The sequence below is a fragment of the Hirundo rustica genome, chromosome Z (genome assembly GCF_015227805.2).
Source record: "Hirundo rustica isolate bHirRus1 chromosome Z, bHirRus1.pri.v3, whole genome shotgun sequence".
NCBI classification, from domain to species: Eukaryota; Metazoa; Chordata; class Aves; order Passeriformes; family Hirundinidae; genus Hirundo; species Hirundo rustica.
This window is the reverse complement of record NC_053488.1, coordinates 83,889,523-83,914,464: the sequence shown is the minus strand read 5'-3', so window position 1 is coordinate 83,914,464 and position 24,942 is coordinate 83,889,523. Positions and strand designations below refer to the sequence as shown.

At 39.7% G+C, this 24,942-nt stretch overlaps 1 protein-coding gene across 8 annotated transcripts in view; it reads right to left on the bottom strand.

Annotated features, from left to right (window-relative positions):
- Window positions 1-10,511: 10,511 nt before the first annotated feature.
- KLHL13 (kelch like family member 13) overlaps window positions 10,512-24,942 on the bottom strand; it is a 78,431-nt gene continuing 64,000 nt past the window's right edge. For all 8 annotated transcript variants that reach the window (XM_040089961.2, XM_040089960.2, XM_058424067.1 and 5 more), the window contains 3 exons: window positions 21,105-21,900; window positions 13,696-13,809; window positions 10,512-12,127 (listed from right to left, as the gene is read on the bottom strand). In XM_040089961.2, coding sequence (XP_039945895.1) covers window positions 11,640-12,127; window positions 13,696-13,809; window positions 21,105-21,900 — 1,398 coding nt within the window. In that variant the 3' untranslated portion in view covers window positions 10,512-11,639. The remainder of the gene's footprint in view (window positions 12,128-13,695; window positions 13,810-21,104; window positions 21,901-24,942) is intronic.

Genomic DNA, 24,942 nt, shown 5'->3' with positions numbered 1-24,942 from the left:
GAAGCTGTGCCCGGGAGGGGGATGAAGCTCTTAGGTACCAGCAGCTTTTCCAAAGGGCATTTAAAGACCTGAGTGCTTTCACGGCCTTCACCATCCTTCAGCAGCAAAACCCTAAGAACCTTGTAAACAGGATGAAAGATAACCAGTATTTTTCCTAACATTTCTTCAAAAATCACTCTAGCTTTCATAAAACTAAATTTACCTGTAATTTTATCAAATTGTTTTGGTGAAAAATGTACACTCCCTGCTTGGTGATGGCCACAACCAAAACCTGTTCATATGCATATAGTAATGCTGGGAATATGCTCCAGATTTTATTTCTAAGCCTAAAATTATTTGAAATAACTTTCCATCAAGACATATAAATCTAAACTGTGACCCACACACAAATATTTCACCTGGTTCCACATCATTCACTGGTGCTGGAAGGAAAATGGACCTTAAATGAATATAAATCATAGCATCTGAGTATGTAACATTGCATCTTCTTCAACTGAGGACAAACCGTTCCTCTGTTACATCCTTCCTGTTCATCACTATTTTCAGCTGAGAGCACAAAATTATTGGTGATAGAAATTCTAAGAAGTAAATAAAGTTAGTTCTAATTAGTAACCAAAGTAACGTTTACTGAATAAGTAAACTATAAATATTTCCTCTCTGTCTACAGGATATATTCTCTCTTATATTGTCTATTATCATCTTACCAGAGCCTTGCTACTGGGCAAACCTGGCAAATGAAGCTCAGATATATCAGACATTCTGCAAGGTGTGAACAGGGCAAATGCTGCTGATGTTGGTTGGTAGGGCTGCTCTGCTTGCAAGAAAAAGTTGCCACTAAACTGCTGCACCCTTTCAAGTGTCTTAATGGTAGAAAAATGCACCTGCTACAGGCCTTGAGAAGAAGGGATGAAACTGCTTCAGATTTTCCACTGTGCACATCTTTACAAGCAAATGTTCATGTATAAACCATCACCCGTTAGCTATGATGAAATATGCACTAAAAATAATTTTTAAAAGGAACATTCAGCTGCTATTTTCCCCTTCAATTTTTTCTAGCCATTCAAGATGATTTGATTTTTTTGTCCCCTTTTTAAAGCAATTCATCCCACTCCACCTTGACATCTTGTTTACAGTTTGTTTCTAGCCACAGAGAGCTGACAGATGTGATGTGATTAGCAAGACACAACAGCCTAAATACAGAGCAGACAGCACAGCAGACAGCATGCAAGGGGCCTGCAAGCTCCTCTGCACTCTGTCATCCCTTCCAGCCCTGGGAGTTTCCATCTGACAGTGGAGATGGGCATTAACCCCTGCAAGTCCACACAAGGGTTGGTTTCAAATTGGGCTGCACTTAGGAGCAAACCCAGTTTCTGTTGAATTATAGAGAAAAGGTAGGTGGCTTTCTGCAGCTCGGCTCTTTCAGATGGGAACATTTCCAGCTCAGTTCCACTATCATTAGCGGAGTTACTAAAATAATTTTTGAAGTTCAGCTTGTGTGCTGTGACCTTGTTCTTGGTGCCACCTCAGCAGTGCTATGGGAACTGGAGCAGAGTCCCAACGCTGCTCTGAGCTGCAGGAGCAGAGCTGCCAGTGGGGAAACCCTTCCCTCCAGTATCCAGAGCTGCCAGGCATGGAGTCATCTGTGTGTTTTCCAAGCAAACGGGTTAAGGACTGGGAGGGCAAAGACAATACTGAGGAACTGTCTGACAAACCCAAATGAGCATTTCTGGGGTTGGCAGATTCACATACCTGGGGCCTCTCTTGCCAGGGTCTTTGCATTACAATGCTTTGGCTTCTCAAAACACCCCCTCAATCAAGCAATAGGTAACACATCCAGAGAAGCTACTTTATTCATTTGATGGGGTCTTTCCAAAATATTACTCCCCAGTTTTGAAAGGCACAAAAGCTCATCCAATATCCATCCCTCTACCACACATCTGAGACTGTGCTGTCCAGGATCTGCAGACAATGAGGTCACAAGCCTCTGCAGATGCCTTTACTTTACTACTCTGGTGAGGTGTTTTCACTGAAGGCTGTCAAATCACATGGATAAAGTCCACAGATAGAGAGCAGAAACTAGAAGCTGAAAAAGGGGCATCCCACCCTCAGCAAGAAGAGCTCAGCGGGTTCAGGGGTGGATGGTTCCCATCACAGCAGATATGCACAGCATTTTGCAGAGGTATTAACCAACAGGGATGAGTTCAGAGCCAGGAGAGGCAGCCTGCACTAGATACTTGATCACAGCAGGCTTTGATTTCCTTACTCTTGCGATGAACCCAGTTACCTGCAGCAGTTCAAGAGCAACTTTCATAAAATATGTGGTCACGAGGTTCTCCTATGCCTTCTGTGGCTGGCCAATACAGCCACTTGACAGCACTGTCTGTGCTGCTGACATCAGAAATGTCACCTGAACCCCCACCCTCCTTCAGGTAGATCACCTGATGTTAGGGGTTTTGAGAAAAAAACAAAAAGTAATATCAATAAACAGTTGGAGAAAGCAAGTCTTTCAAACCTTAGCTGATAACCTGCTTCAGAAGAGTGTAATAAATTATTTGTTCCCATTCTATGTGTAAGGGAATACAGGCTTCCCAGGTGGCTTAGAAAAGAAACAGGAAAGAGAAAGGTCTTCTTCCAGCAAATGAAGTAGGAAAATAAGGATGTATCAGACGCTCTGACCAAGGCCCAGCCCCTGGGTAGGCCAGGCCAAGGTTGCCCCTCCCAGACTCGGGCCCTGCTCTCCCCACATCCCCATCCAGAACCTGAACAAATGGCAGCGCTGGCTACTGGGAAGCTGAGGAGGCACCCTGCTGGACATCTCCTCTCCCTGGAGGTTCATGGCATTCCTGCTCTCAGGGCACTGGTTTCGCCCACCAGCCACAACATTCAGGGCTTCTTCCAGCAGATCCCTCCCTCCACTCCCAGATCTGTGCCCATAAGATTTAGCAATACAGAGGTTTCGCTTGCGTCCTAGCTTTCATATTTGCATCACACACATTGAGATTCTTCTGCTTAATCCTGACCTATTTACAGTGGCAAAGCAGTAACAACAAACACAGGGTACAATGGTTTGATGCTGCAAAGTCAGCTCTATGTAGGCTGTAGGGAGAGGACTCAGAGCAGAGGCTTCTGTAAAAAGAAACTCCAGTAATTTTTAGTTTGTTTGCTAATAGACAAGCTGATTTTAGACTACATGAAAGACTAACTGCTATTCCTTTCAGCCAGTGAACCGTTAATGAAGCTGGAATTTGTCCTAAAGACCATATGGCACGTGTCATCTCTATCGAGTTATCTAAATTCCAGAAAGTCAACATTTATAAGTGTGTAAATATGGAAAAGGAAAATGAAATGTGATTCTTCAAGAAGCACGGTTTCTGCTGTAACCCTAAGTTCCAAGCTGCATCTGTTTATTGAATGGCATTGGTCTCTCATGCTGCATGATGTTAAGACAAAAAAAAATTCATCTTAATTTCAAAATGACAGCAAAAATTAAGCACGAGATTAAGGATGTGAAGCATCTTTTAAAACTCCCAATCTGATCCCTGGTCTAATGAAAATGCTGGTTTACAATGAGGATGGGTTTTCTTTGGGGAAGAAGTAAGGATAGGAAGAGCAAACAGGGTCACAGCTTTTTTCTCATCAGCATCCCTAAGTACAGGGCGCATGCTTAGTGACACGAAGAGGTCTCAGTCATGTCCCTAACTATTTAAACCTCTGCATGGCCCAGGCTGCCTGGAACCAGCCTCACAAAATGTCTGAGAAATATTTAGGACCTTGGCAGAAAACTGGGGGTGGAGGGGAGAGAAATCTCCACTCTCTCCGAAATCAGTGGCTGATGAATGCTAAAACTAGATGAGATCACTCAGACATGCTCTTAGTGACCTCTGCATGCAACGATTGCAGCTCAAATCCGTGCTATTCTTTGGAGAGCCAAGATTCAAATTATTCTGATGAACAATCAAAGACAAAAGAGAAAATTCCCCCTCCATACAGCTGGATGAATGGATTTTGATGGTTCTGCTGTCCACAGTGGAGCCCTGCTGGTCCCTGCTCAGAGCGGCACAGCAGCACCTGCCCTCCCAAAGTCACACTCCACCCTTTCAGCCTCCCAGAGCCAACGGCTGGAGTCCAGCTGGGGCAGAGGTGGCCACAGGTGGCCCCTGGCTCTGGGCAGCTCTAGCACCGTGGGGACTGGACCTATCCCCCTGACGGGAGCAGGGATGGGATTTGAGGCTCTGGGGCCTCAGTGCAGGTGAGTATGCGTTGTTATTCCATGGTGTAAGACAAAAGTCAGAGCAGGGAATAGTGCAAAGATGTTTGTTTTTTCCTTTTCCCAGCACTGTGTCACTGCAGGCCAAATTGAAACCTCCTGGGTTATTATACAAGATAAATTTGACAGGACTGTAAATCATAAAATTGTCCCAAATGGCTGCTGACAGCAGACACCATTCAGTTGCATCTGATATTTCCTTTTCTTTGTTTCTTCTTGCCACTAGAAGAAACATTCCCTCCATAAAACTTTGTAAAGTGAAAAGGAGAAGCAGAAACTCCAAAAATATCTGAATGACGAACCAAAACCTGACATTTCATGTTTCCTGGGTTTGACTAAATGCAGTAATGCTGAAATAACTAGATACATAAAATCTCTTTTTAAAAGGCTTAGGGGAAAAAAAAACCAGAAAAGTGTATCCTCTAATATTCTATATAATTTTAAAACATTATTCAGAATTGACTAGGTAGAAAACACTGTGACTTATGGGAACTAGGGCATCACTTATGTGATGTGAGCACTTGAGACATCCCATATACACAGTCAAATATTAATAGCATGGTATATCAACAGAAGCAATCTCTCTCTGTTTTGGGGACAGACGTAGGGATTTATTTTATTGTCTTTATTTACAGCAACAATCCTTTCATTGCTAATATCCTCAACTCCTGATAAAACACGCCTAAGGGACAGCAGCTCTGTCTTCCCTTTCTGGAAACTTGGGCTGTGCTTTAACTGCAATTAGGAAGCTGCTTTGATTTTCCTTCCAAGTTCACTGCTCCTGACCCTGGTAGAGGTTCTTTAGTCACACAAGGTTGCTCTCCCCTGAAGATGGAAGCACATCAGTCCCAATGAGCCCTCCTGGGTAGGAAGGGAACCTCGCAGGCAGGGGCTGAGGAAACCTCAGCACCCAGTGCCTCGCTCATGTAAGAGCAGAGAATATGCACTCTGTAAACAGCTACTGTAGGCACTCGTTGCAATTATGTATCTGAAAGAGTCAAATATTCAAAACTAAATTTAACCACAGGCCAAAATGATCTGCGTTTAAATGTGTTAAACAGGGCAGGCCTCTTCTTCAAAGCATTTTTTTTTTTTTTTTTTTCCCCAGAAGTGTTTAGGAAAAGAGATGACCCCTCTTTGCCCCAACTAAGAATGCAGCACCCATCAGCAGGGATTTTATGACTCTGTGATGGTATTTATTGAAAGCTGTCAAATATTTGGGTAAAAATATGGAAAGATACACTGGCAGGCACTGAGAACAAACATGGGGAGGGGACTCAGGTGATCAGTGGTGTGTTTATTTCGGTGCATAAAACATGTAAGGAAAATTATTTCCACATTTCTAAGAAAAGGTTACAAGCAATGAAAAACAAAAGAAACCAAGCAATTTTTTTTTTTCTTTTTTACAGTAATGTTGAACAAGGGAGGTAAAGGCAAAGTTAATTCAACAGAAGCCAAGTATTTTGGAACAATCCTAGTTATAAGGAACACAGGTTAAAACAGAACAATTTCTCCTTTATTAATGAATACTGTTCCATGAAACAATGTTTAAAATCTGAAATGTTCCTACAGTTCTTTTTCCTGCAGTGTTATGCAGACAGATGAGAATAAACAAACATGCTTTCTACTGAGAGCTGGAAAGCGTAACCCAACTGCGACCCTCCCTCCCACGATCTCCACGTGGGCACAGAAGAAAGAGCAGAATCAAAGGCCAACAAAAAATATGGTTACCCAAGGAGTTCCTGTATCTACCCCCTACCAGGGCACTCAGCAGCTCATGTGCACAACTCTCCTTGCAAAGGGGACGAGGACACTCTGGTTGTCTTTAGACGCCCAGGTCACTGAAATTTTCAGCCTGAGAGATTTGCCTCCTGCACACCGATTTTAGCTGGGTTTGGGAACACCTTGAAAAGCAGTGAGGGGCTGGTGGGGAATTAAATGTCGAAGCCATGGCCTTCAGTCCACAGCTCTACATGGTGTTTAGTTCCACAGGTATTTTAGATGTAAGAATCCAAGCTCAGATTTATTTTGGAGCTCAATCAACGGCAGCAGGGAAGACAGGAGGTGCTCTACACAAGGAAACAGATGCCAGACAGCACAGAATGTTGTGGTCTGAGGGAGAGTATGGCAACAGGCCAGCCAAGAGTGCAAGCAGGTACAAACAACTGTGCTCTGACTCCTTAAGCCAACTATAAATTATTAAAAAAAAAAAAAAAAATTATATATATATCTCACTCTCTATTCAGTCTGTGAGAGCTCAAAGTCCAAACTAATGTGTAAACTATGACAAAAAAAATTCTAAAACAATATGCATTTCTGTTCCAGTCCCAAACACATTTTCATTTGAGATCTTTTCACATTGTGGAACAATTTCTCCTAAACACTTAGGGCTCCAGATAGGAAGTATCTGTTATGGTTTAATAACCATGTGGATAGCCTGACAGCATGAACCTCTGAAAGAGCAACCTGAACCTTCTGCTCCCATTACAGACTCAGAGAGGCATTATATTAATAAAAAGCTAAAAACTCAAACAGCAGCAAAAAAAATATTCCCAAAGGTGGGGGAATAAAACAGCACATGAGCCAAAGTAATAAATATAGTAGGAGACCATCCCCTCAGGAATGTCAGCCACTTAGGGCTCCTGCTGTAGCACCACTCCCAGGTTATCTGGGCTACATCCCCTATACAAATGACCTGGTCATTAAAGAACTCTGGATGACTCCTGTGTGTCACTGATGGTGGAATTCCTGAAAAAAACAAGCCATGTTTCTTCAGTAAGACAGGTTGTGAGAACAAATCCCACCACGTTTTCCCAGACTGGGTAATCAGCAGGTCCAACAGAGCTGGACATCAAAATATGGAGCCTATGGACTGAGAACAGAAGTTCACTTAATGACCTGTAAAAGACTGGCAACAAAAACATGTGAACTGGTGACAGGCAGGAAAGTCATCCAGATTTCCTAGCTTACTCTCAAACTGCAATCACCTTTTCACAGCTGAACGGGTCCTGCAATACTCACGGGACTAAAAACTGCATCGATTAAGCAAAATATAACTCCGGCCTTTAAGACTTTTTTTTTTTTTCTGACCACATTTGCACACACAGAATGATTATTCACATTTAAACTAAAATACAAAAGAAAAAATACCCCATAAGCTACATATGGTGTGCAAGTAAAGAACACTTTCACAGAGCATGGAAAGCATAAAGTGCCACATGAGAGCTTGACTCTCCTTCCAGATCTCTGGGTAACCACTGCACACAACCCTCCACACACCATGGAAGGTACAAGTCAGGAGGAAATTTGACACACATTACTCCTGCAACACGCACATGCCTTTCACTAGCTTAAAACTGCTTATACATTTCTAAGAGTGCACAAGCTGAATTATTAATACATTTATCAACATGGGCTATTTTCTGTCTTGATGTAAGGACAGTGCCACTATAAAAGCCTCAGCTTTATCTGTTCTGATCAGGAGCAGAAGAAGTAACAGAGATGTCAGTTACAAAACAAAAGGATTAAAAAAACAGTGACCAGCAGATTCAGACACCAGTGTAAAGGTGAGGTGATCACCAGCTGGAGGGCAGATTAAGAAGGAACAACAATTCTGGTAGGCAGAATGAGCTTTGCAAAGAAAAGTGCTATGATCTTTTCTGATCATATTATCCCCAACTCTTTGGTTTGAAACATCTCCCGATATTTGTACTGCGCTTGTTGCTGTGCTATCAAATTATATTTTGATGTCCAAACAGCCCATCAGATTAAGACTGTAAGGCTTTAGGGAGAACTTCATTTATCTGTATGTGAACTGCCCTAATCCATGACTGCCATTATTCCACTACAGGGCCAGACTAATGGTTTGAGCTTCTGACTATTACTAAAATGCTACTCCTTAAAGATCCCACCCCTCAGAAACAGAATGGGCAACTTAAAAATAGCATTGCTTATAAGAAAACAACTCACTTTTTTCCTGAGAACAGGTAAAGTGATTCTTCCCTCCAAGGGACCTGCAGAACCATAGCCAGGCTGTCAGCCACATTTTGCTGCGCCAGTGCTCATCCCTTCAGCACAACTCCATTATCCCAAGAAGCCACAAAACTGGCTGGATCCTGGCAGGAATTACTTTCTCTGGACCGGGTTCTTGGACTTACAATTTTCTAAGGGGAGGGGAATCAGAAAAATGGTTATCTGCAGATGATGAACTCTCTGATATTAACAGGGCAAAGAAATCTTACATAAGCTGGATTTTCCCAGGTCCTCTTCCCTTTGTTCTTGTCCTATCTCAAAACACAGACCAAGGGAAATGTCATCTTGGATGTCTGGAGTCAGAGTGCTGCGTTTTGCAGGGATATCAGATGAGCCTTTGGGCAAATTGTGTATGGAAGTGAGCACTTTTGGCATTTGCTACTAATTGGGCACCCAAAAAAACAAACTCTGAATTTTGGAGAGTTGTCACCACACTGGCAGAGGGCAGACAGCTCCCGTGGCTCTCCCAGCTGGCATACAATACAGTCTTAATTTCATCCAAGCCAAATAGCTATAATTGCTTTTTACCCAGATGCTTTTCTGATTTAGGTACTACAATTACAATATGAGCGAATCCAAGATTTATGAGAAAGCAGCCTGACTGGAAATGGAGATAGGTATTTACTGTATCCACGTGCATATCTACAGCTGTGGATCCAGAGATGGAAAGGGGTTCTTATGGTTAAGAAAGACACAATGAGGATCAAGTAATTTTGTACTACATTACATAAGAAACCAGTTTGCAGTTTTGGGCAAGTCTTTGATGTTTGCTTTTCAATTCTAGTGAGTAAAAGTTACTAATGTCATTATAAATACTTTAATACAGAGGGGATTTTAAAAAAAAAAAAAAAAAAACACAAACAAACAAAACAAAACCCCGAAGATTAATTTGATTGAAGCACTACATTTAATACACTGATGACAAAATGTTCAAAGATAATTCTTCCACTTTACGTAGAACAGATATTGAGTCACTTAAAAACAAAACAAAACAAAACACCCTTAACATTGTGGCCGTATACCAGCTCCTGGCTATTCAAGTCTCAGACACAAAACTGACATCCTAGCTTTAAACCACCTCAGCATGATCAGAACTCAATTCTTCCAAAGATCAGAATTCTTCCAAACAGAGAATAGCAGTGAAGATAACCACTTTTAAATACTGTGTCCCTCATCCCCAGCATACAAAGAGCAGGATATATATTTATATTATCCTAAAGGAATTGCAACGCCTTCAAGTACTTTTCAGTTTAATTAATAAAAGAGCCACTGAATATGGATTTCAGGGGATTTAAACTCAAGCAGGGTCTAAAATATGGTCTCTTGAGCTGGAAAAAAAATTTAGCAGCAAGTGACTCTTCAATGACTGACAAATCCTTAAAAGACAGAACAACATTTTTCTGTCCAGTGCTTTGCACAGCATAAGAGTATTCTTAGGGTGATGAGTCTATTTTATCTTCACTGGCCAGTTTCCAGGAGTATCCACTGGTGCCACTATTCCACCTCCAACAACCTTGCCACAGCCACATGGCTGAGATTTGAATTTTTTAAAGAGAAGAATTGCTTTTGATTTTAACCAAAACAGTTATGAAACCTAAAGCTTACATGTAGATTTTGGTAGTGACCGTTACTAGTAAACTGCACAAAGAATAAATATCAATACTTCCAAAACTGACACCACAGTAATCCTACTGCTTGATGCATAAAGCAGGGACAAAACACAAATAGCAAACTCCCAACAGAAGTCTATTAAGCTTTACTTGGTTATTATTAATAGGTAACACAACAAGCTGGTTTAAACAGTTTTCCCCAGAGGATGCCCCTGTGACTGTGTTCATTAGCAGAATGACTTGTAACATGATGGGAAGTTCAGAACAAGCACAATGGTATAATCAGAGCTGCAGTTTGTCAGCAGGGCACTGTATTTTGACAGGTAAAGATTCCTGTGAATTTGCACAGCTGCACACATAAGCAGTTTGCCAAGGAAAAAACATTAAGACTGTTTTTTCATCAGTCCCCAACAATAAAGTGAACACATCAGACCAAAATAGTTTCTTAAAAGTAGGTCAAAAATACCCATTCATGATCACTTCTGCATTGGTTTCCTAGCAAATTCATCTACCCACATGGATATACGTAATGTGTATCCTGGAGACAGTGAGGCAGAGGAAGAAAACCAAATACATTAATGAGGTAGCTTAGACTGGGCAACTGCAGTTAAAAGTTTTATTGAACAAAAGAAGGTAAAATGTGGTAGTCCAGGTTCACTGAGCAAAAGCAGCTCTCTCACTGAAGCTGCACTTTGTGCTAAATAACCTTATTAACTGAGACTATACAGAGGACACATTATGCAAGTTATCTCAACAGCAAAGGAGAAAAGGTAGATTAAATTTGACTGGATGGAACCATTTGGTCAAATTCAGTGGCTTAAGTTACTGTTTCTAGCCCTTAACTACCCATATTCAGTACAGCCATACAAGAGAATACACAACTGCACTGAGTTCCCGTTTGCTAATAGTGTGCGCTCCCATGCAAGCGGAAGCCAATTCCTAAAAAAAAAAAAAAAACAACCAACAAATTAAAAACCACAAACATGTTTAGGATGTTTTGTTTGAAGCATCATTCAACTGACTCAGGAAAAACACTCGATATATGTTATAAAAAACTCCCAGCCTCTACAAGGTCTGCTCCTATACAGTGATAATATTTTAAAATTTTTTTATATATCCCCTCTGCCTAAGACACTTCATATGCTCTGAAAGCACCCACAAAGTCAGGTGGGTAAACAGATATGTCAAAAATACTCTGTGTAAAGAGGGAGGTAGCTCAGGCCCCTTGGCAGCCTTCAGACATTTCACATTGATGTGGTCTACCTACCCTTGTAATCTGCAGTCAAAAATGAAAGGAAGAAGGATTTCAACATGAAATTTAGTGACATGTTCAGTACAATTTTGACTCACTGGGCTCCCAAATGTAAGCTATAAGGTACCTCACACCCAACATACAACATTAATAATGTACCTAGTTCATACATTTTATAGACAATACTCTCTCATTTGTTACACATTTGGCTCGGGCGAGTACATCTTTTATTGTTAACCACTTGAGAGACATTCTAGGCCAAACAAACAGCACAAATAATGTCAAAGTCTTTTTTCTTTTTTCTTCTTTTTTTTTTCTTTTCTTTTTTTTTTTTTTTTTTTTTTTTTTTTTCTTTTCCCCCCCAGTAATTGTATGAAATGCTGCAGGCTAAACCTAACAGAAACTACTGAAGAAAAATAATAGACCCCATGATGCAGTGCAGAGGTGTTACTACGACATCGTGAATCAAGGGATGGTTCTAAGGTGCTGAAAGAGGAGACTCTCTAGACGGTGACCCTGTATTGTCCTCCGGAGGGAAAACAGTGAGAGTGCAGGCTCGAATGCCACCAAGGGATTCTGGAAGGTCAAATACTTTATGCCACTCATCTTTTTCTGGATCATATTTCTGAACTATTTCCACCATACACCGGTTATTCCAAGAATATCCTCCAACAACATAGATTTTATTTTCAAAGACAGCAACCCCAACATCACTTTGCCCACGTAACATGGCGGCAATTGGAGTCCACTGGTCTAGAGTTGGTGAGTAATATTCACAGCTTAGAACATCATCATAATCACTTGTTCCTCTAAAGTGATTTCCACCAATAACATACAGCTTGTCTCCTACAGTACACATGCAATGCAGACCTCTGACTGTCGTCATCGGAGCTTTCTGAGTCCATTTGTCTGTGTCAGGGTCAAAACACATGAGTTCCTTCTGGAAAGTGTCATGGGTAATTCCCCCTAAAGAAACAAGACACATGTTAGAGTAGTGCTCACCCTAATAAGCATTAAATAACAAAAAATACATTTTACTGAAAGAACCCCATCTTCCTTAAGACTTCTTCAATCTAGCTTAGATTACTATCAAGAAGCACTCCATTTCCAATGACATTTGTTCCTTTAAATGGGAATATGGACAGAAGGCACATCTCACACTGCACCTCATTATGCAATTGATACTGGCGATTAAAAGAAAAAAAACTTGTTACCTATGCTTCTATTTCTTTGCTTACATTCATTCAGTTTGCTAGTTTTGTTTCTCACCATCAAGAATCCATTTCCCTTTCAAATTTTGATACTGTATCACTGTGTTTTAAGTATCACACAGTAGAATTTTCATCAGAAAACTATTTTCATCAACTTCAAGTGAATAGAGAGGGCACAGATTTCAAATATTCTTCAGTTAATAGTTACCTACGGTTCCATCTATATTTACCTTCTCCATAGCTCCCTGCAAAAGCATTTGGAGAGGCTTCAGGACAAAAAGAAAAGAAAAATCTGTGGGATCTACATGAAAAAAAAAAAACCCCAACCAAAACACAGCAGACAGCATATGCATGTGCCACCTGCAGTAAAACAAAGCAAAATGGGCAAAATGCAGCATAGCAATTAGGAGCTCAATGGACTTGCTCGAAAAAAAATAAGCACCCGTACCTTACAGTAAATTCCAAAGCAAACTCTTCCTAGTCTACTGGCACAAGGGCCCCTAAATCAAGCTGCTCCAGCACATCTCCCCATCAGTTCTTGTCAGCTAAGCAACCTTGTCCCACTTCCTGCCCTGAATTTCAGCTTAGTTCTTAAGAGGATATCCTTTAAAATTTCAGTAGGAGAATATAGTCCTGTGATCTCTGCAATGATCACTGGCAGACAGATTGAATCTTCTTTAAAAATTAAGCTAATAGCAGATTTTCAGACAACCCATTTGGAAAAAAATGTAATGAAACTACAACCTCAGTGACACACAGGACTGAGCGTATTCCAAATAAAAAACCAGTGAAAGTGCAGATATCACTTATACAATATGATTAACATGGAACTTAGACCTTTCCATTACCTCAATGAAGGTAAACACTGTTCTTTAAAGTAATAAAATTTCCAATGCATTCCAAAGCTTATAGGGAGGGTGTGTTTAATCACATCGCTATATTATATCTTATCATAATACATGTTATAATTATTTAGTAGTTACACATACAGTTATAATTATAACAGTATTATATTTAATTATATTGCTATATAAATTTGTATATGTGGCTACACATATATAAAAACTTTATTCTGATTGGTAAAGTGAGGAACTTCTTTGGAATTTGGAGCTATTAAATTACTAAGCATAATATTATCTACAATAATTTTGTCAGAGCCTGCAGGGTATGTGCTGTTTGACTGGCTTCCTAAGAAACTGCAACACTGCTGATACCATGGCAGTCCTACTGCAACCACAGGCTAATTTGTACTGTCTGCTGCTGGAACAGAAAAAGTTAGATAAGTAATTGCTTCACAGAGATGGTGTCACAGGCACAATTTACCTGAAATATACATTAACCCCCCATACACGGTTCCAGCGTGACCATAGTGGGGTTCATTCATTTTTGCCACGTAGCTCCACTCATTCATTCTGGGGTTGTAACATTCCACAGTGGCTGTTGGAGACAAATGAGAGCATAAAAGTGTTGAAACCAGCATGGCAGTTTGGAACTCAGAAACATTCACAGAGGAAGTGCCAGCAAGTAACAGTGCTCAGCTGAGGGTGTCTCAAGGGAAATATTGAGCACTATCACAGAAACACAAAATAGATGGGATTGGAAAGGGCCTCTGGAAATCATCTAGTCCAACTCCTCTGGTAAAGCAGGGTCACCAAGAACAGGTTGCATAGGATTGTGTCCAGCTGCAATGTACCATCAACAAAGTTGCTGAGAGAACACTGTCCCTTGCTGACTAATTTTCTATTGTGTTGCAAGGTTTTATTAAGGATTTGCACAGCAACATACAGCACATCATATGCAAGTCACTAAGTCAGCTTAAAAAATCCAAGCTTTTAAAAAAAAAAAAAAAAAAAAGAAAAGAAAAGAAAATAAAAAAGAAAAGAAAAGAAAAATAAACATCCTTGAATCTAGAAAGGAGATAAACAGTGCCTGTGTTGATGTACAACTCCATTTGTGCAGCTTTCTCTGTGAGCTGGAATGTTAAAATGATCAAGGGTTTTATCAGCTCAGAAATCACAGAGGACAGTACCAAGTTAAGAAGAAACCCAGCGCCCAGGGATCAGTGCAGAATGAATTTCTGAGAAGGAAACCTCTCTCTGACATAAGATGGGATAGACGCAGGTTGCAGGAAAAGGGTGTGCAGCAAGCACGGGGAATACAAATAGAAGGCAGATTCAATAATGGAGCAAGCTCCAGGTATCGGCAGCTTGAATACTACCGTATGATCAGAGGGACACAAGATCCTCAAAAACCCCAAATATACTGACTTTATGATGCACAAAGCAATTATCAATAATTAAGCTATGTTACGGATAAATCAAATCTCATTCTAAATAATTAAAGGCTGCTTAATCTCTGTTGGATGCTTATGAACTATACATAGAAAAATCAAATGTGTCTTTAAAAGTCGCATTTTACTTTCTCTAGAATGAGGTTTTTTATTGAATCAAGGGTAGAAAATCTGAGTCAGCTCTATGGAACCAGTGGTGGTGACTTAACAATGCAGGATTACACACCAAGTGAGAGAGAAAATACCCTTAGAATCTGAGAATCTTGCCATTATAAAGGCAGAATCTAGTTAGTGTTAGTTTAAGCCTAATTACAGAATTATAGAGCAGGCCAGTAAAGAACATCAGACAGTAACACTTATATAGTGAATATAAGGCACCTCGCCCTAACTCCAAAGCTATTTCAAAAATATCCTCTGGATCATTTTGGAAGAGTTTAGCTATGGTCTTGGACTATGAAAAAAACCCCAACTCCCTAGTCATGAAAAAATTAGTAATAGAGAAAATTAGAGTGACCTTCTGAATTCTCTTTTAGTTGCAGCATAACATCCCTATTGATGCAAAACAGGATGATAATACATAATTACATGCAATTAGTATCTCAAATACATGCACTGAAAATAGAAGCTTCCAGTTACAATGTCAGAAATACTGTTTGACTGCCAGTTCAGTATCATCTAAGGCTACAGGTGAAAAAAGGAAAATATCTATTTTGCATGGAAAAATTGTTTAATTGTTACAGCACACTGGATGTGCTTCAGCTTTTCCCCACCTAAGAGCTGAACTTCAAATTTATGAAATGCAGAAAAGTCCAGAACATTAAGTTCATGATATAAAGCAAAACACACTAAATTTCTGCTTTCTTCTAAACAAATTATATATGCTGATTTTCATGTATAAAATTATTAATTTCATATTCTTGAAACTGTTTCAAAATAGTAATGAAATCTTGAAATGCATCTGGTTCTGTGAGAGTGCCTCACACAAGGACACCCAGTTCTGCCGTCTCTGGGATGTGTAAGATGGACAAAAACATAACAAACCAATACAAAGTAAATGAAGTCATGTGCATCTGCAAGTACTGGTGATGTATCTAATTTTTCGTTATAAAAATCTGCCCAATATATGGGCAAATTCCCAAGTCTGCTCTAAGAGGTTTATTTGAGTTTTCTTAATAAAGACAGAAATCTCCTCTTTAAAAAAAATTTGTATTCTATTCAATAGCTGCAGGCCTTCTGTGTCCCATCAAGGACTTAGTCATAAATCCAGTGAATGCTGGAGACACTCTCTTGCCCAAAGAAAGGTACAGGCACAAAGAACTGATTCCACAAATGACACCTACAATTAAATCTGTGAGTTTTGTTTCCATACAGTGCCACCTTGACATTATGTGCAGTTTTTGCCCAATCCCCAAATAAACCCACACTTGCTCTTGTAAACATATTCATCCATTTCAATATTCTTTTTTTTAAAAGAAAGCTCCTTTCCACTCTGCTCTATTTAGCAATCAGAAGCAAAGACGTGCAGAAATTTCAAAACCAGAACAAAACAGATTTGATGTGCAAGTAATTATAGCTGTCCCAGTTCCACTCCTAGAGCAGCCCCTTCCAACCTGCCATTTGCTGCTCCTCTGCGCTAAAACCATCACTCTACTGCTTCCAGAACAACTGCATCCCCTTTCCCAAAGTGCTTTCACTCTGCACTGAGGTGAGGAACTTGTATTTCTAACACACTCCAAGGACAGGAAGAGCAGAGGATGTGCAAAGCAACTGCAGAGCCAGCAGCACCCAGATGAACGCGACATTCAGCACTGGACAATTTTATCTCACTCTGCACTACAAACTGCATTTAAGAGAGAAGCCATAGCCAAAATATCCCTCTAGCAAGAGAAGACAAAACATGCAGAATTGGTACCCATTACCACCATCACTATCACCATGTTGTAAAGACATTATTTATCTGAGAAAGGATGATGTGGAGCCCAAGACCCATCATTTTCTGATGTGTCTTCAAAACTGTCTCGAACATTCCTAGTACAGCTAAAGTACTGTCTGACGCTATTTCAGACAAGCTATTCCAACTCAAGTCTCACATACACTGTGCTCTAAAACAAAGCTAATCACTTTTCAGCTGAAAAAACCTTACTCTTCTGTCAGATTGACCTACATACTTGTTTCCCTGTTACCTTGCAAGGTCATTTAAGTTCCCTCTTTGAGCAAGATATTCCTCTGCACTGAAAAGAAAAAAATATTCAAAGTTCCAGCTATTAAAGGTGCCTACAATATAAGAGAGACATCTCTAGAAAATCTCCAGACAAAGCAGAGTTCACAAAACGCTCTAAAACTGCTACTTTAATGAACCTAAGTGAGAGTGATGGATTCATTCTTCCAACACCATGAATGATTCAGACCAGGTTTTATTTATGTTTAACAGTAGAACTTCTGATGTGTTAATTACCATAATCCAGGGAAGACAGGCTTCATTTTAATAGAATTAAGCAATCTCAAAAAGACACAAAGTTTTGGCAGTCCCGAGGGATGTTCAGCCTGCACTCATTTTATAGTGCCATCTGTGATGTTCTTTAAGGAGTATCCAGATATTTAACACTTCTCTGTCAGCAGCTTCTAAAGTGTCTTCAGGTCTGTTACAGCCGCACTTAGCAACTCTGTGATGTCCCAAAATCCAGGCTCTTAATTTTGTTGTATTATTTCTATAATACAGCTTGTTCTGTACAACTCCAAGCTCGCTTAAATCGTCCTGACTAATTTTGCCCTAGCATACCAAGGAACCACTCCAAAACAAGCCTCTGCACAATAGGTCCTCTAGTTCACACTCTGGTCTGATATTCACAATACTACTCTGACAGTAAACAGCCCAGCTGGGTACAGGTGCATATCAACCAATAACATTTAAAATACATTAGCTATATCTTTATGTATTATATGTATTTTAAAAACTTCCCCTGTGAGCGTAATGTGTGTACGCACACACAGGTGAAGTTTTTACATAAACAAGGAAGGTTCAACATAATAGATGGCATCTGTAAAATAAATACCTTCCATCTTGATGGGCAGAGGGTCAAAAGAACAGGTAACTGGCCTGACAGATTTCTCTTTCTGTCTTTATTGCAGCATGATGAATGAACCTGTGGTTTAGTCACAACCCAACACCCCCTAAAGTGTTTAGGAAAAGCCCATATATAAAAACCCCAAACTCCACTCAAGCCTAACAACAGCAGAGCCTGAAGTATCTGGAAAATACTTTAATGCACAGGTTTTCTACTACTCACACACAGCTTCTGCCATCATCAAGCACCACAACTGAACTCTAACAATGAGCTACAAAACTCTACTCGTCAGAAGAGAAAACAGACTCCAGTGCTCAGCTGGAATCTGCCAGTGTGCTGTGCTTCACAAGTGTCTTTGTGAGACACACCTGGTTCTCCCTTTGTCTCTTTTTCCAAAAATCTTGTTTTTTGCATACCTGCCTTCTCCAGGCTGGGCTCCTCCCCATGCCCAAGTGCTGTTCTCCTGCCTTCCGGGAAAACCTCTGGCAGGTGCCTGCCTTGACACTTAAAGGGAACTAACCAGAATTACCTACAATCCTTCCAGGAGTGGTGCTTAATTCTGCACAGCCCCAAGCTGTCACAGGGTAAAAAATTCTAAATTATGATATCATAATTCAGGACATTTAAAGGGTACATTTACCACACTCCAACACATGTACCACATACTTGGAAATCCACTCATCCTGTCCAGCGAACCAAACTTTTCTCAGTGGCATGTACTGATGAAACAGCAGCTCATTATTACACTAAAGCATTACAGATGTAGAAAGTGGCATTTACAAAGTTCTCAGAAGATGAAACATCTGAAAACTGTTTTGAAATGGTTTGATAGAATGCCTCAAAAAGTATAATTTTTATTCCCATGAATGTCAGGGGAAAAAAAAATCATTTTTGTAACTTTAACTCGTTGGCCCTTTACCATAAGGGTTGATCTTCCAAAGAGCTCAGTTCAGGATTTTGGAATTTTTCCTCTCTAACAACAGACTGAAATTAGTTTGAACCCAAGGGCAACTTCTTTAATATCTGTCCAACACACATTTGACCTTTTCTTCTATGAAAAGCCTGGGAGTTTTTCTCTTCTGAACAGAATGTGAAGTTTAAGCTGGATTGCATCTTCCAGTTGTCAAGGTTTATGAAAGAAATATGAAATTGAAAAGTGACTCACCTCACAATTAACAAGGAAAGAACCTGAAGCCTCAAATCAAAGCATCAGACAGCTACAACATTTAGCATTTATAGTGCTCTTCCCACAGACTGAGCCAGTGGCATTTTTCAGTCCTGTGTGGAAGTTGCTACAGCATTTTAATGATATCTTTACAAAAGAATTTTAGATAGGTGATAAATTTTGTATTTTAATTAAAGTAAGCAGAAGAGCTGAGGTCAGCAAAATGATATTGCTTGATCTAATTTAAGGTAATGCTACACTCAAAGCCTCCTTCACACACAGGTTGCACTGGCTTACTGAAAATATTATTTCATATTGATTTTGTCAGACTTGCAACTTTTTCACTGACATTTTTATAACCCTACTCAGTTCAGATTTTACAGTGCACAAGGTCAGCAACCTGATTATCTGCTATTAATTCATGCTGTTAGAAAATAGCTCACTGAAGCTATATATCAGGTTTTCTGATACTCAAAGATCAATATATTATGTTAGTTTGTACATTTAGTCTTTTAGAAGATATTGAAATTGTTTAGGATTTTTTTTTCAGGGAAATAAATTAATATGTAGTATAAAATTCTGAAAACCTCAGGATCTGCATCAGAAAATGGCTGTCTAGGGAAAACATGTTATTGCTAAGCAGTTTCCCATCTTTTTGGACCAGGAGGCATTTTTAAACATCCCATTTCATCAAACATTGGAATGGATTTTAAATTCCTAGCAAAGCCAGGCCACTTTTGTGTGGTGGAAGCAGTGTACTGTATGTTTCCTATGAAAATTCGCATGATAATGCCTTAAACCTGTATATGTGAATAACCAAGATGCAGTAATTTTAAGAAGCCATAGATTCTGCAGTAGAAATCAAGTTTTGTATTGTTTCAATTAAAAATGTTTTTCACTGCACTTACTGATATCTGTGCATTTCTGAAAAGCAAATCTTAGTAGTAAGAGGTAGAAGCCACAAAGGGACAAGGAACAGTTGAGTATTGGGCTGAAAGCAGCAAAATAAATGAGATGATACATCTGGTTTAGATATAATACTATGCTAAACTTCCAAGCATAATCTCTGACATTTCAATTTTAAAGCACCGGCAAATTTACAGTTGAGTCTCCTACCCCAGACTTCACTAAATGCTAACCACTATGGCTTTGCACAATGTAGTGGATTAATAGGGGTCATCCTCTGCAGATTTTTGCTAAATTAAAATTTACCATGTATTAATTCTTTGTTTCGATACTGTTTCCTGTAAACTGGTATGGGGGATGGGGTTATTCTGGTTTGTTTTGTTTTGGGTTTTTTGTTTCTGTTTTTTTGTGTGTATGTGGTTTTGAGGTTTTTTATTTTTATTTGTTTGGGGAGGGGTTGTTTGTTTTTTGTTTGTTTGGGTGTTTTGGGGTTTTTGTTTGTTTTGGGTTGGGTTTTGTTTTGTTTTTTGTTTGTTTGTTTGGAGTTCTTTTGTTTGTTTTTGGTGGGGTTTTTTGTTTGGGTTAGGGGATTTTTTTGGTCAAGCTAAATTAAGTACCATTTGCGAGGGGGGGAAATAAGAGGCACTTGGAGGACCAAGTCATTCAGTCATTCGTACAAAAAAGTTACCTGCGTACTCACAAGGTCATAGGTGAAATATATAATTTTTAATCATTAAAAAAGTCCAGAACATCAGAATACCTGAATCTTACTAATCTGTGAGTGAAACAAATCAGTCATTAGACTAAAACAACAACAAAAAAACCTACATCAAAAAATCTTGATATTTCAAATACTATTTCAGAAAATGCGTGTCTTTTAAAATGTAACAGTCATTCAATGGTGAGTTTCAGCTAGAGCCATGTAACCCTCAGGAATGGATTTTGTTTCTCAGCTGAAGTAATGATTAATGTTTTTCTTTTTAAAACAGCATTTATATTCCCCCACACTTACACAGGCAGACATATATGCTTACTTCATGTTTTGTGGTAAAGGCCAAGACATTGGATATTACACACCAATACAAAAGATAGACATATTTGGAAATTTTCTTTTGGGGGGGGGGGGAGATCCCTTCTAAAATTAACTTCTGATAGCATCCAGACAAATTTCTCTCTGCATTTGCAGCATTTCCAGAAAGCAGCAGCACTCCAATGACTTCAACTTGTTTCTCTCCACCCACTCCCTGGGCAGCAGGGCACTTCCAGGCTCAACAAAAGGAAAGGGGCTGGCTCCAGGAGGACTCACCTAGTTCACCCGCTGCATTCCGACCTCCAACTGCATACAAATGTCCTTTGAGGGCACTTAGGTGGAAGAAGGTCCGTTTCTCGTTTAAAGATGCCACCTGCATCCACTTGTTGTAGCGAGGATCAAACCTGAAGACCGTGTCAACCGCTGTCTTTCCCTTCGTGTCGTAATTGCTCTGGCCCCCCACCACGTACAGGAAGTTCCCGATGACGGCGATGCCGTGCTGGTACCTCGGCGCATCCATGGGAGCCAAGGATTTCCACTCGTGGGCCTTCTCGTCATACATCCGTAACTCCTTGCTGACCACCAGCTGCTGCCTGAGCACTCCCCCCAGGGTCACCAGGTGCGTGCTGTCCGAGCGGATGGCTGTCCGCTCCGACTGCATCACCGGCTGCATGTACGGCATCATTTGGTAATTGCTGGCTTCCAGAAGCAAGTTGACACAGGTGTTGTCAGTTCTCATGAAGTCCACCGTCTGAACATAGTTAATAAGATCCTGGGGTGTCATCAGGGGAAACCTGATGTTCTTCATGAGCTTTGCAGCGTACTCCATGCGAGGTTCCTCGTAGCGCAGCCAGCGACATGCTGCCTTGAAGAGTTCAAGTTCAGTGCAGTGCTTAAGGCTATTACTTGAAAGCACGAAGGCAAGACGTTCAAAGGGGAGTTTCACAAATTCACCAGTACTTAATAATGCAGGGAAGTTCTTCAAGATGAAATTATTAACATATTTATCCACTTCTGTGAGATTGTATGTGTTGGCAATTCGCCCAACCTCAACACAGTTTTCCAATGAAACCTATTAAGTAAACAGAAAAAGGAATCAAAACACTTTCTTTAATTTGGGGTCTAAATGATAATGTAAAATTTAACAAATACTGTAGAACCAGCAATATTTCAGCATTTTGCAGTGCTCAGGTGATTTACATATGTGCAAATACTCAATGCAGTATATATATTCATGACTGCAAGGGGAGACCCAATTTATTCCTTATTTTGAAGAAATGAGATGATGTTATGGGTCAGCAGAGTTTGGTTTTTAGTTAGGGAAGAATGTAGAGTGTTTTTCCTTGTCAGGACTTTAGAATTGGTTTAGAAAAGACAGGGACCTATCAGAAGGCTAATTTAGGATATTGGCATCTGTTTTTACTAAGAATATTAAATGCAATTTTGGGAATTACCCATATAAACCCTGATTTTGTGTAGGTCAGCTCCTTTTCTTTCTGGTCAGCTGAACAGGTAACACCAAGTTGGGGCCTGCTGCTTTCCCTCCTACTTTGGGGTGGGAGCTGGCCAGAGGGTTAGCCAGGCTCCATTGGTTCCTGGCAGGGGAGGAGAGGCTGCAGCTGAACATCAACTACTTTTTTCAATTTCCCCAGAGCCGGGAGGGATCTCTGCCAGGCCCCTGATAACAGCTGTGGGCCTGTTTAGGCTGAGGCCACCCCTAGTCACCGAGGGGTGGGTGGAGCTCTTCCCCCACCTCCCCTCTCCAGTGATTTCAGACAGAAGAAAAGGAAAAAAAAAAAGTAGAAAGAGGAAACCCAGACCAATCTAAGAGGCAGCAGCAGAGAGAGTGCTATCTTGCAGAAGTCACATAACCACTGCAGGCCTCGGTAAATTTAACCCTTTCCTGGCAACATGAAGCTTCCAAGGCCTAACCCTTCCTTGAGAGAAAAAAGAAAGAGACAAAGTGTACATAAAAAAGACACCGCATGAAGTCAGTGGAGCAAGAGTGAAAGAATTAATAAAGATTATTATTAGAAGAATTGAAAATGCAGACATTTTAAACCAGACTTCTCTGGGGTAAACTATTGAAAAATAGACTGTTTCTTGTAACATCTTGATGTTATTTAGAGGAACGCTGGTTCTAATCAAATTAAGGATTGATATGATTAAGATTTAAGTAAGAATCTCACAACCCCTCGCTCCTGGGGTAAAAAGAAATCTCTATTTCTTTTAAGATAGCGACAAATTTAGAGATAGAAGAAGAGAATCCTAGTTTTGTACTAAAAGAAGCATTCTTAAACAGTACCCCAAACACACAGAAAGGCCCAGGAATAGCCAGGGGAAAGACTACTAATAGGTGGAACTGCACAGTCTGCAAAAATTCCAGGAGGTTGTAGATGTGTGGCATTGTAGTCTTGTAGCGAGTATCTCCATGGGACTCTTGAGAGACTCCACTCCCAAAGTAAAGAAAGATTATGTTTAAATAATGAAACTGACTAAAAATCAGAGGTTATATCTCGCTATGTTGTTTTGTAAGAAAATTAACAGTTTTTAGGAGAAGAGTGTTCTGAAGTTTCATTCTCTTTTGTTTTTGTTTCATCCTCTTTCCAACTTTTCCATTCTTTTAATATGTATTAATAAAACTATTTGTATATTTTTAAACTTAAGCCTGCTTTGCTTTCTCCTAATCTTCTCCCCCCAAAAGAAAATAAACTCTAAGACCACTACTCTAAATTTAGCAACCAGAATTTAGCAAACATAAACCCACTACAGACAAGTAACAAGCAGGTGGCATATATTATGTCAAATACTTGATACAATGATGAGGCATAGCAGTTATATAGCACTTCATCTTTGAAAAGCTCTGGAAACATCTTTGTAAGAAAGATTTGTAGAAAATAATGTTAAGGGAGAAGTGATCAGCCCAAGGTTACAGAGAGCAAAACAGAAGTCTGGCCATTAGACATTTTCTGACATTATTAAAATTGTATTGATATAATAAAACCAAAGAGAATTGCACAGCTAACCCCTGCATGCCACATATTTCAGACAAATTATATTTACAGTGTTCAGTCTCATTAATATACTACTTCAAAACAAACAAAAATGGATTTTAATAAATCAAGGTACTGTTCTTACAGACTGTTCAAGTCAGTAATAAGAAAATGGTAGTTATTTTGGTTTATACGTTATTTTTTTAAAGAATGAACCTAGGATGATTTCCCCTAAAAATACCCAGCTCATTAAATGCTTTAGTAGTATGGATCACACCCAAATTTAACTCAGTACTAGACTGACTGTGTCTTGGTAATCATCTGTTTTACACTGTAGCTGCATCTACCTTCTTATATCTTTAACTCCTGAATTTCTAAGGTCAATTGGGATCCAAGGCACAGGGAAGAAGAAACATGCCAGGTATGGGGCACAGCTTCTCGTGGGTTTTCAGTGAACTCAGTCAGTTCATTTCAGAAAGCTCTCTGGTACATGTGCCCAGCAAGTCACTCAAATGCTTCTTGCTGAGAACTGCAGCTTTTTTGCATTTGAACCTTATTCCAATCCAAGATTATTTTACACATGTTCTAGTCTCTGTGCATGTCAGTCCTACTCAGTGTCAACCATCTCCACAACTTCGTGATTCTCATTACATTTGTAATGCCAGAAGAATTTAAGCTTATGAATCTCATGGTTATTTCTTAAAAGATTATAAAGATTGAGGACTATGACCCAACTGGAGCCTAAGAATTCAAAAACCTTCAAATGACCTTCTGGTCATGACAGAGATTAAAAGATTTTAATACTGTATAACTCAATCTGATCATTATCCTTTAATACCAGACAATTCAAATGTCTAATGAGTACAGGAATAGGGCATTTTCGTAATTCACTAGAAACTGATCTAATTTGCCCTAGAGTTAAGATCTGCAGTCATCCAATGTCTTCATTCACACATCCTGAAATGCCTACTAATCCTGTAATCAGGTCCTATCTATAAAATGAATGTGCAGCAGACTGTCAGGAGTTCTATTATGAAAATATTTGTGCTTTATATACATGGAAATATTTTTTTGTATTACAAGACAGATCACACTCTTTATATCAAAATATAATCACACCA